The 12,303-nt window shown below is 37.6% G+C and overlaps 1 protein-coding gene across 4 annotated transcripts in view; it reads right to left on the reverse strand.

The window, feature by feature from the left end:
* Positions 1 to 669: 669 nt before the first annotated feature.
* The window catches only part of LRRC69 (leucine rich repeat containing 69), an 87,845-nt gene continuing 76,211 nt past the window's right edge, over positions 670 to 12,303 (reverse strand). For 3 of the 4 annotated variants that reach the window (XM_077876301.1, XM_077876298.1, XM_077876296.1), the window contains one exon: positions 670 to 1,025. In XM_077876301.1, coding sequence (XP_077732427.1) covers positions 915 to 1,025 — 111 coding nt within the window. In that variant the 3' untranslated portion in view covers positions 670 to 914. Of the gene's footprint in view, positions 1,026 to 8,933; positions 9,147 to 12,303 lie in introns of those variants that run through there. The other variant, XM_077876297.1, reaches the window with a different exon arrangement.

Below are 12,303 nucleotides of genomic sequence, written 5' to 3' on the forward strand. Positions count from 1 at the left end.
CTCTTGCTCTTCTGAACCTATAGCAATTTTCTCTTAATCAGTACCTATGGTTCTCAAAGGAGAGCATGGCTCGAAATCACCTGGAGGATCTGATAAAACACAGATTGCTGAGTTGTACTCCCTGAGTTTCTGATTTAGTAGGTCTAGGGTAGGACCAAATAATTTCTATTTCTAACAAGTTCTCAGCTGCTGCTGGACAGAACCACACAGGCAAAGACCACTGGTCTATGCAAACTATACCATATATTTCCATAACTTCTTTCTCTCCTTTTCTGTGGTCCTTCAAAGAAAAGGACTCATTCTCATTTCAGAACTATTGCGCTGGCTTCTGTGTCTCTTGTGAAAAACAAAAATAAGGAACAAAACTTTAAAAGTATAAACAAAGTGATATTAGGAGTAACCAAGCCTGAGTTTCCAGCCTTCTACTCCATTTTAAGTAGACTAAAGGTTTTATCTTAGTAAGACATTAGTGCCTCTTAAAAAAGAAGAGCTCATCTGAAATCATACAAATGTGATACAACTGTCTAGCACTAAAAAGTAATTCTCTTTCAATGGCAAAACACGCATAAAATAAATACTTGTCCCTCTCAAAGTCTCTTAATACTTATCTAGAAAAGGAGGGTGGTGGTCTTAAAATGACAGGAAAAAATAACACTTGTCACACAGATCTTTATTTTTCCACTCTTTATTTTAAGTCAAAGAAGAAACAGCATTCTTAGAATCTAAACAAGCTAAAGGGAGATTACAGTGCTTACACTGGGATCTTTACAAGTAAATAATTTTACTTCCTTTGCTTAATGTATTGGCAAAGAGAAGAGACACAGCATGGTATCATAAGTAGGGCATAATCTGTCTGTGTGTGCAGAGCTGATGGGGCAAGTCATGTGAGGCTCTAAATGAGTTTCTCACCAGCTCTATACTTGAGCAATTCCAAAGAGGTTAAGACCACGTTTATTGAAACATTTGTAAGAACAAATTAATATTCGAAGAGGTACCAGCTTTAGATTTCTGCTTATCTTCCAGTTCTAAAAGGTAAAAATTAAAGATAAAATTAAAACAGTACTCAGTATTTTTGAATAAAGTAAATATTAACTTTCTCAGACATTTCACAACATTAATTTCTAAAGGACACACTATTCTATTTATGCTTGATTTGCTCTTTTCCCACACACAAACAAATTAGCTAAGAAAGGCATATTCAAAACTAAACAATGAGGTGCCTGGGTGGCTTAGTCAGTTGAGCATCTGACTCTTGGTTTCAGCTCAGGTTATGATCTCAGGGTCCTGGGATCCAGCCCCACATCAGGTTCAGCACGGAGTCTGCTTGAGATTCTCTCCCTCCCTTTTCCTCTGCCCCTCCTCCCACTCTCTCTAAAATAAATAAATAAATCTTTAAAAAAATAAAATTCAAATGATAAAGGATTATCTATGCTTTTATCCAAATATATTATTATACTGTCTAACCATAATGTGTTTGGAATGAAGGTAAAGAACAATTCAGAATCCACACAAACCTGATTTCCGTCCTACAGGGATGTTAAATTGATCGATTTGCACACAATTATTGAACAACCCCCCCCCCCCAATGGATATCTTGGTTTGGCCTGTCCAGCATCCACTTCCCATGGAAATTAATAATCTTTGCTATCTATAATGTTCATTATGATCTCTATTGTCTGGATTTCAGACAATTTGTTGAATACGTGACTTAGGTTTTTGTACTTCAAATCTCTGTTTTTCATTCTCAATGCACAAAATAGGCAGTCAAAAACCCTATTATCCAGCTTAGTATACATGTCTTGACCACTAATGCTGGAAACAATGACAACTTCAAAAGCTCACCATTTGTATGCTTTATAAACAATTTCTGAAGTCAACATAGTTCTCAGTGAAAGACTCCAAAACAGTCACACAACTAGTAGTTAAACCGGTTGACAATGCTACATACTTTTATCATGAACCCATTGGGCTGTCATCATCAAAATCCACAGTGAGAGGTTTCGTTACTGTTTTATTCGCTCTTCCACAAAATAACTGTGAGGGCCCATTTAAAGGTTCAAGGTACCTAAGCACAGTTATTAAACCATCCTTGAGAGAGTAATTGCCTTTCAACCTTGGTGTTAAATCAGTGGGGAAGTCAAAGTCATATGTCATATCACCTTCACATCCACCTCCAACCATGACTATGAAGTACTCAGATGACATATGGCACTATCTAATGATAAAATATTTGGGATGAAAGTGGAAAATGGTACAGAATCTCTACAAATCCGACTTTATTCCTAAAAGGAGGTTTAGTTGACCAATCAGCAAACATTTACTGAAATCTCCAATCAGCATCTTATTCATGCCTGTCAGCATCTATTCCCCATTCTGCTGGCACAAAAGCCCATCTTTTCCTTTTGGGATCCGCCCTTCACTGATTTCAGTGTATATGTTATAGTAGAGAGAGGATAACTGATCCCACTCTCTGGCTCAAGACTTAGGCATGTAACTCAAGTCCGGCACATAACCCAAGACAGTCCAATAAAGCCAATGAACATCAGCCCTAGGGCTTTCCCTGGATCTATGAAGAGAGGGAAGCTCTCCCTCTGTTGCCAGAAGGCAAAGTGTAGGGTGCAATGAGTGCAAAACCAAGACAAAGGAAAGCAGAGACAATACACATAAAAGGACAGATTCCAGATGATAAATTTGGGTTACCTGGTCCAGCATGACTAAATATTCAGCCAGACCCATTCCTAGGCTTTCTTAATACTTAATAGTTAGTCAGTGCATAAGTTGGGCTTAATTTGCAGCCAAAGTTCTGACAAATTATAAGCAACCTAAAACCTGAACCACGTTAAGCAAAGTGCCAAGGATACAAAGATATAGAACAAATAATCTCTGCCTCGAAGAATCTTTTCAGTATCTAGTTGGAAAGCTAATAAATAAACACAAATAATAACTAGAAACATAGGGCTCAACATCATGATAGGCTCTATATTAGTTCAGAGAGGGGAGGGATCCCCCTGTGGCTCAGCGGTTTAGCGTCTGCCTTCAGCCCAGGGCCTGATCCTGGAGACCCAGGATCGAGTCCCACGTCAGGCTCCCTGCATAGAGTCTGCTTCTCCCTCTGCCTGTGTCTCTGTCTCTGTGTCTCTCATGAATAAATAAATAAAATATTAAAAAAAAAAAAGAAAGAAAGAAAGTTCAGAGAAGGGAGACACCACCGTAGGCTGCATGTTAGGCAAGATTTTACAGTATAAGAAAACGGTGAGCTGGGTTTTGAAGGATGACTAGGTTGTGACTGTCTGGAAAGGACATGAAAGGACATTCAGAAAGAGTCAGCTGTGAGAGTTCAGGAATGTGCATACTGTATTGGGGAAACCATACAGTATAAACAATAAATAGACCATAAAATGTTAAACCATGGACTATCAATAATAAATGAATATATTAGTCCAGGGGTAAGAAAAATTCATAAAGTTTTCCAACGATACACACATTATGTACAGTATTTTAAATCTATATGGGATCATAGTGATTCATTAGATTATAATGGCTAAGTGTTGGAAATTGTGCTCAAAAGCTAAATGTGTTTTTTCCCCTTTGCATCTCATCCAATCAGCTACCCCTGCTAACTACTGTAGCACATTTCGTCTAGAACTAAGGGCTATCAAAATAAACCATGCTAATACACTTCACTTAGTGCTCTTTGAGAAACTAGAACAAAGAGTAGAGCCATGAACCAAGAGGAGGTTACAAAAAGAAAGACAAACGTAAACCAAGGAAACAAGGGGGGCCATACAGTTAATCTGGTTTGCTTTGTCCTGTTTCTCTGGGGTAAAAAGTTTACAATAGAAACTATTGAAGATATTTTCTATTTCCACTGTGGTTTTAGCCATTTCCCTTGTGTATTAAGAAACTCTATGGGTAGGGTTTGAGTTGGCTCTTGTTGCAGGCAGGAATGCAAAGTGTATCCCTCTTTCCCCTTTTTGGGGGTATCAGTTAATTAGAATAAAATATTTTGTTTCGCTTTTTAGGAGCTTATTTTACCAAGGACCATTATCAGTTTTGTACTGACTATGAAACTTTCCTTGTAATTATTCTATAACTTAATAATTACTGTTTCTGATATTTATCAGGGCTATGAATTGTTTCCTGGAAATTTTACTAAGAAAAATGAACCCAACATAATTCCTTGGGAACATATTTTTCCATCTAGAGTCACTGGACTCAGGAATGTTTTCACAAAAAATGAAAGTCTCAAATACCTGACCTGTTGATATCCATTTAAATTTGTATGCCCATTTGCAACGATGTGGATGGAACTAGAGCATATTATACTAAGTGAAATTAATCAATCAGAGGAAGACAATTATCATATGATCTCACTCTTATGTAGAATTTAAGAAACAGAATGGAGGATCATAGGAGAAGAAAAGAAAAATAAAACAAGATGAAATCAGAGAGGGAGACAAACCATAAGAGACTTTAATCATAGGAAACAAACTGAAGGTCACTGGAGGGGAGGGGGATGGGAATAGGGTAACTGGGTGATGGACATTAAGGAGGGCACGTAATGTAATGAGCACTCGGTATTATATAAGACTGAAGAATCAATGACCTCTACCTCTGAAACAAATAAGACATTATATGTTAATTAATTGAATTTAAATTTTTAAAAAGAAAAAAAGTAAAAATTAAAAAATTAATTTCTACGCCTATTTATGGCATCGTCACAATGGTTTCTTCCAGTACGACACCTGTCTGACAGGAGCACGTTACAAAGGAATAATGACACACCCTCTTACAGAGGACCTCTCTTCACAAACCTCAATTAACATGACTTCAAGACTCTGTGGAAGATAATTACTGCTTTGGTGGTTGTTTACAGATAGAAACTGAAACATCTGAAAGCTCCTTTTTATCAAGCTGAAGTTAGAAAAGGAAAAGGAATTGGTCTATGATTAGACATGCTTTTATTCTGAAATATCTTTGTAGCAAAAAGCTTTAAAATGTGAAAAGCTATACTACAGTCTAATTTTTCACCCTTTACTATTTATAGTGAAATGCATTATTTCCTAAGGCAAATGAATATATGATTACATCCTCTCCCTATTTTAGGAAAAAGGAGTTTTGCACTTTAAGTTTAAAAGCATATATTTACTAAGTTTTATATTTTTTGAATGGTGGAATTAAGAGATTTAAAAAAAATCACTCAACTCATGCCTTATCGGTGACAATCATTGTCATCTTTTAAACTAAGAAATTTTTTTAAATTATCAAAATGCATATTTATATCACAGAATGAAGTAAAGCTTTGAATGAGGTTTCAGTATTACATGAAACACAAAGCATAAGAAAAGAGTAAGATAGTTTCCTGTTTTCTTTGGAAAAGTATCATAGTAGGCAGAATAATGTCCCCACCCCCCTCACTGCCACCCCCCCCACCCCTGCAAAGATGTTCATGTCCTAATCCCCGGCACCTGTGAATATGTATGTTATCTTATGCAGAAGGGACTTTACAGGTGTGATTAATATAAGGATCGTGAGAGGTCCATAATTATTCTGTATTATCTAGATGGACCCAATTTCATCACAATGATTGTTAAAAGTGGAAGAGGAGGGGAGGGGAGGGGAGGGGAGGGGAGGGGAGGGGAGGGGAGGGGAGGGAAGGGAAGGGAAGGGAAGGGAAGGGAAGGGAAGGGAAGGGAAGGGAAGGGAAGGGAAGGGAAGGGAAGGGAAGGGAAGGGAAGGGAAGGGAAGGGAAGGGAAGGGAAGGGAAGGGAAGGGAAGGGAAGATCCAAGTGATGTGTATGAGAAGGACCAGATCTGTCAATGCTGACTTTGAGGACGGAGGAAGGCGCCATGAGCCAAGGAATGTCAGTGGCCTCTAAAAGCTGGAAAGAACAAGAAAATGGATCCTCCTCTAGAGCCTCCAGAAAGCAATGTAGCCCTGCTGACCCCTTCATTTTAGCTCAGTGAGACTCATGACCTACTGAACCTTCTGACCTACTGAACTGTAACATCATAAATTTTCATTAAGACACCAGATTTGCGGCAATTTGTTACAGCACCAATGGGAAACTGATACTGGTATCATGTTCCAAATTAGCAGGACCATGAAAAGCATGACTATGACAGCCCCTTGGACACTCTGAAACTAGAAGAGGCTTTGATCTAATCCCTTCATTGCCCAGATAAGAGATTAGTCCAGAAGCAGTGAGAAGGAAGGTCCTTTACCTTAAGCCTCAGAATTCAAGCAAGAGACAGGATAAAAACCTAAGTTCATCAAACTCTTACTCAGTGTTAGTGAGAATATTCCTCCCAGCTTCTTTCACCAAAGTAGAATTTTGATTACGGTTTACGAAGCGTGCAGAGTGCTCTGAAAGAATGAACAGTTGTTGGAAAGTGCACACATTTTCAGATAATGCACAGAAGTATGGCGCTTTGCTGTATGATCTCCAACTGCCTGAACATGTTCTCTTGAATCTTCCACACAACACTTGAAACTCAGTATGTCTGCGATAAAACTTGGGGTCTTGCCTCCAAATCAGCTCCCTCTGGGGTTTTCTGGTCTTCTCGCTCACGCCCTTCGGCAGTTTCCCACAGCCAATCAACCAAGTTCCATCATCCTTCCTTCCCCACGGGGGTTCCTTTCCTTGCATTCTAATGCTACACCTTACACCCACGCTGGGCAACCACTGAAAGGCCCCTTCAGCTTCCCTTCTCTTCAACCTCCTGCACTCTCCTGCCAAATGATTCCTTCTAAAATACATCTTTCTTTATATCATTGGCTTGTTCCTGCACATTCAGTAGGACTCCATTTCCAAATGGGATCAAGTTCAAACTCCATATTCTATCCTTTGACAGGTTCATAGAATTTGACCTCATTTTTTAAATAATCTTTCTTCCTCCCATTCCCAACCACAAACCAACTTAATTGACTCACTGCCCTATGAATAAGATTCATTTTCCTCCATATTGTTCTCTTCCAAAATATCCCCTCTGCTTCCTTCTCCGTGTATCGGAACTCTACCTATGTCAAGGCCTTGCAGCATCTTTCTGGGCAGTCTCCAGGCCGGACAACTTATACAATGATCTCATCTTCTTCTTTGATGCACTAAAGCTCTTACCACTCATTTAACATTTAGTTTTTATTAATAGCGTCTTTTTCATCTTTAGGATTTTAAACTCTTAGATTTTAAACCATTTGGGACCAACTAGGCCCCCTACTTATTTGCACTGTGCTTAGCATCCAGAGTTTCCTGCTGAAAGCAGGATGTCAAATATTTATGGAGTGACTGAAAATAATTTTTTTTTTAAATAATTTTAAAAATCCAAGGTGAACATTCAGAATGACAACTCCTCCACACCAGCAGTGATAAAAGCCAGCAGTGAGCACTACCCTAAAGTTAACTGTTCCCTCTAAGTGGAGCCACACATTCAGATTTACCCAGGACAGTCCTGGTTTCCTGCTGGCTCTCCAGCTTATTAATAATGTTCACTTTCACCCTCAAAGGCATCTTGACTTAAGTCATACATTATCTGGTCATTCCACCTGTATAGGGCACTTTGGACTGTGGTAATAGCAGAAACAAGAAAGAAAATCCTGCTCAGATTCCAGCCGTCTATCCGGCTAAGCAGCATTCTCTCCTCTACGGAGTGGTCCTGCTCTCCAACACCATCTCTGGATCATCAGTGTCCTCTTTATTTTGTGTGGGAAGTTCAAACATTTTGGCGATGTACAGCTTCAGATAAATGTACTGAAGTTGAAAGTAATTTGAGACTCTTTAGAAGAAAAAACAAGCACAGATATTGAACACAACTGTGACTCTACCCAGCAGTTTAAGAACAAAAGAGAGAGTTTTCTAAAGAGAAAATTCAATGAGTTCCCATAGGAGAAGAAGTAATCAAGACACAGTGTGTGAGTTCATTTATACTATAATTGTTTTTGCTATTTTCTGAATAAAATAATAAGGAACATTCACACCATTTCAATTTTTCTGAACAATAAATACATATTACTTTCACAACTGTTTAGAATTAGAAATGCGATGCCTTCTGATCCTCTTCATGCCTAATGTACATTAAATTGACTAACCAGTGCATAAATGTTTTAAAATCTACATTCATTTTCACAGTTGGCTGGTTGGAATGATCAGTTTCATAAATGAATGTCAGTGGTATCTAAACAGTAATAACTTTTTACTGCAAAGTAAGATTTTGCTCTATAAGTAATGAGTAAAATTATTAAATGTAATCTTATATTATGTTTCATTACTGGCAGCTTGTCATAAAAAAGGAATTAAGGTTGCAAATTTTCATTTATTTTCATAGAGTAGATCAGCATTTTCACTCATTTGTAGTGAAACCTACTCAATCTAATCTCTTTTGAGGGTAGTTTTAATTACATTACATCATTCAATACAGGGTTGAGAGTTCACGTTCCAAACTGTTCCCTCCCTAAACTCTTCAACTTTAAAGGTATCTGGGGAAACGTTAAGTTCAACTAACGTAACTATACAAAATGAAAACTATCAAATGCATATCTTGGGTCCAGGATCACTCTCCAGTGTTTGGAAAGGATTTTATGAGACTATATAGGTTACCTCTAAGTCACTAGTTCAAATATGGCCCAAGCTGGTAGTAACTAAAAAGGATTAACTTTTGTTGCTATTTCAAAGATTTATATCATTAGCAGTTAATACTTAAATATCAATTATGCTGAAATTATTGACAATTCTATCATTGCTAAGGACTCGCCGAACTCAGATGGCACGAGCTGTAACATTTGGAAAAAGACGAAAGCATCTGGATGAATCATGGTAAAGATTAATATCTGATATTTGAGCGAAACTTTTCAACTACTTTTCCAGTCCTCATCTCACCACTTCATAAGTACCTCCTAATTTCACATTCACCTGAATAAAAGCAATTACAATTTGATATTTGGTTGTTTCTAGTTGTTTTATGTCAAGAATAAAGACCCATTTGTCATCAAGTGCTTCCCCCTTCAACTGTGCTTTCAGATGGCAAACTCCGGCAGAGAAAGAACATTCTGTAAAGCACAACAGAGCAACCAGACGTTGGCATTATCAAATGGGCTCTCCCTTCATGATAAAGTATTTACTCTAAAGGTCAGCATTCTCCAAGTTTCGTTCCTGAAAAGATAATTAAGATATTAAATTTTTTTTTAATAGAAAGAGAGGCTTCTAGGCAAACTAGTTTTTGTATAATGTCTTTCTACTCAAGCGGAAAAGCAACACAAATTCCTAAAGATATAGGAAAGCAATTATTTACCAACATAGTTAACCTGATTATCATACCCATGTACTTTGTGTGCATTTTCACTCTAGAAACAGGGAACTGAACAACCTCATGAAAATAACATACTTCAAAAAATATATATAGCATGCTTCAATTGTCAAGTCCCTGGTAATGTACATTCTGTTCTGAATTTTCTTTATCCAGTTTTTAAATATCCTTAGATTTATTTGGCATAATTTAGAAATTCATACTATATATTTATTCTAATTCCATTTTTACATACTTTTTTCATTAACACAAACTTACTAAATATTACTTGTTTAATTTTTTTCGATTATTTTAATAAAGTTAGGATCAGTGGTTGTTTCAAAGCAAAACAATTTTTCTTTTCAAATTTTTTCTTCTCACAATTCCCCAACACTCCAATGTCTTTTGCCTATCAACTTAACTAGGCGTATAATTCTAGATTTTGAGTTATTTTTTTCTTAGTGCTTTGAAGATATCATTTTTTTCTTGCATTTGCTTTCAGTCCATTGTCATTTCTTTGTACATGATCTACTTTATTAAAGAATTATCTTTAGCTCTTAATAGCTCCTCTGGCATAATGCAGTTTCACCTAAATGTGTCTAGAGATGGATTTGTTCTTTTTTATTCTGCTTGGCACCCAATGTGCTTTTTCAATGTGAGGGATCATGTCTTTCTACAATAACTGAATATTTTCTGCTATTTTCAAGTATTCACATACAAGTCTCTGATTTTTTTTAACCATTATGGGTTTGTTTTTGTTTTTAAATTTTATTTATTTATTCATGAGAAACACACGCACACACAGAGAGAGAGAGAGAGAGAGAGAGAGAGAGGCAGAGACACAGGCAGAGGGAGAAGCAGGCTCCATGCAGGAAGCCCGATGCAGGACTCGATCCCAGGACTCCAGGATCATGCCCTGGGCCGAAGACAGGCGCCAAATTGCTGAGCCACCCAGGGATCCCCTAACCATTATGTTTTTAATCCATACTATATTCTTATGCCATCCTGTGCTGTTTTTAAAATGCACTCAGACATATTTGATAAAAAGGTATTCTTATTTCCCTTTTAATTTTTAAAATGGCATTATGTACATACCAAATATCTTTATTCTACTATTCCTTCTTCCATCCTTATTGTTTCTTCAGTAATGACCAATATTAACATGCATGAGTGCATGTGTGTGTGTGCATCTGTATAAAATCATGTAGGAAAACTGTTCCCTTCATCTGGCCTATCAGTGGTTCTATGTTCCACTTCAGAAGTCAACAGAGGAAAAGCCTCATCTCTCTTCCACCTGACAATCTCTCAAATATAGAAGGCAGCTGTTATGAATAACTATATAACCATCAAGCAATGAATTTATTTGCACTTTCTTTTGTGCTTCAAAAATAAAAATGCGTATGCTATATAAGTACAAGGGATGAAAGCTGGTGTCCTTCCAATATTCACGTGTTAGTCCTCATGACTAATGCATGATTTTGGGAGATGAGGCCTTTGGGAGGTGATAAGGAGGACAGAGCACTCATGATTGGGATTAGTGCCCTTAGAAGAGACCCCACAGAATTCCTTAGCATCTTCCAACATGTGAGAATACAGTGTGTGATGCAAAAGAGGACCCTCACCCAACCATGCTGGCACCTTGATCTCTGACTTCTAGCCTCCAGAACTATAAGAAATAAATTTCTGTCATTTATAAGCCACTCAGTCTGTGGTATTTCATTATAGTAGCCTGAACAGAGACATCGCCTAAATAGCTGCTTGGTCTGTCTGCAATGCCATAGTATGAGTATATAACACCTTTATTATAATCCTTATAACACTATATTTTAATAACTAGTCTGTGATTTCCTCAATGGCATAGACTGTCTTATTCATGTTTGGATCCTAAGAGGCTAGTACAGTACCTTGCACATAGTAAGCACCCACTAAAGGTAACTGAAGAAAAAAATCAAATCATACTGTAAGTGGGAAAGTACCATCACTATCCATTTTCTAGCTGTTTAAAAATTTTCATATCGGCTCTTTTGGGCTTACACAATCTCTTAAGGGTGATGAAAAAGATGAGGCTCATTATGTGGTAACCAAATTCTAGCTCTATTAATTCCTTAAAGTAGGCAGTGCATAATCAAAACATTAAAAACCCTTCCTGAATTAGCACACAAAACAGACTAATTTAAAGTTTCATCTTCTACTAGCTCTTTCTGCATCTACAATCCAGCACCTATTTCCCCAAGCTCAAAATCTTTCCTCAAGCCTTCCTCACCCTCTAGGAAACATCCTATTGCTACTCTCCTACCTTTATCCTATATATTTCATGGAGATTTGTCAAGACTTGTAGACTTAACTTCTGTGTTCCCATTCACTTTTCGATCAATGCAATCTGCTTCCCATTGAATGACATTTAATGAAGGATACCATCTCCCTCTCCCAATTCTCCAGCCCAGTTTTTTTCTCCTCAGCTCTGAACTTAGCACCTTTAACCAACTCATGCTTAAGCCCATAGTAGAGTAAAGGAACAGCCAAATTATCTCAGAGAATAGTGTGGTAGAAAAGGACCAGCAGGACAAAGGGACTCCAGGGTCAGAACTAGAAGGGACAGGGCACAGGAGAGATAAGCAGAGGTCAATGGGAAGTGGGCAACTCAGCAGACACCGTCATGAAGATAGGAAAACATCTGAGGTCTTGACAGGATGACCATATAGCTCAGAGGATGGCCCACATGGGACATTACTCAAGAGTTCCAAAAGTGGGATTATATAGGAAGAAAGGGAGAAGGAAATCTTGAATGATCAAGATTGTATCTTAAACTATGACCAAAAACATGCTAAAATTACCACACTTGGAATTAACTAAAATAACTTTTTCAATAGAATGAGGGCCCAATCAAGGATAAGTTCAGCAGAAGAACAAGTAAGAAAATCCTATTTCTCACACATCTGTGTTTAAAGCTAGAAAATCTGTGCTTGCACTACCTGGTTTTGGCCCTCACTGCTTCCCTGACTATATTTTCTCATTCCCCTTTGC

This window comes from Canis aureus, chromosome 28 (genome assembly GCF_053574225.1).
Source record: "Canis aureus isolate CA01 chromosome 28, VMU_Caureus_v.1.0, whole genome shotgun sequence".
Classification (NCBI taxonomy): domain Eukaryota; kingdom Metazoa; phylum Chordata; class Mammalia; order Carnivora; family Canidae; genus Canis; species Canis aureus.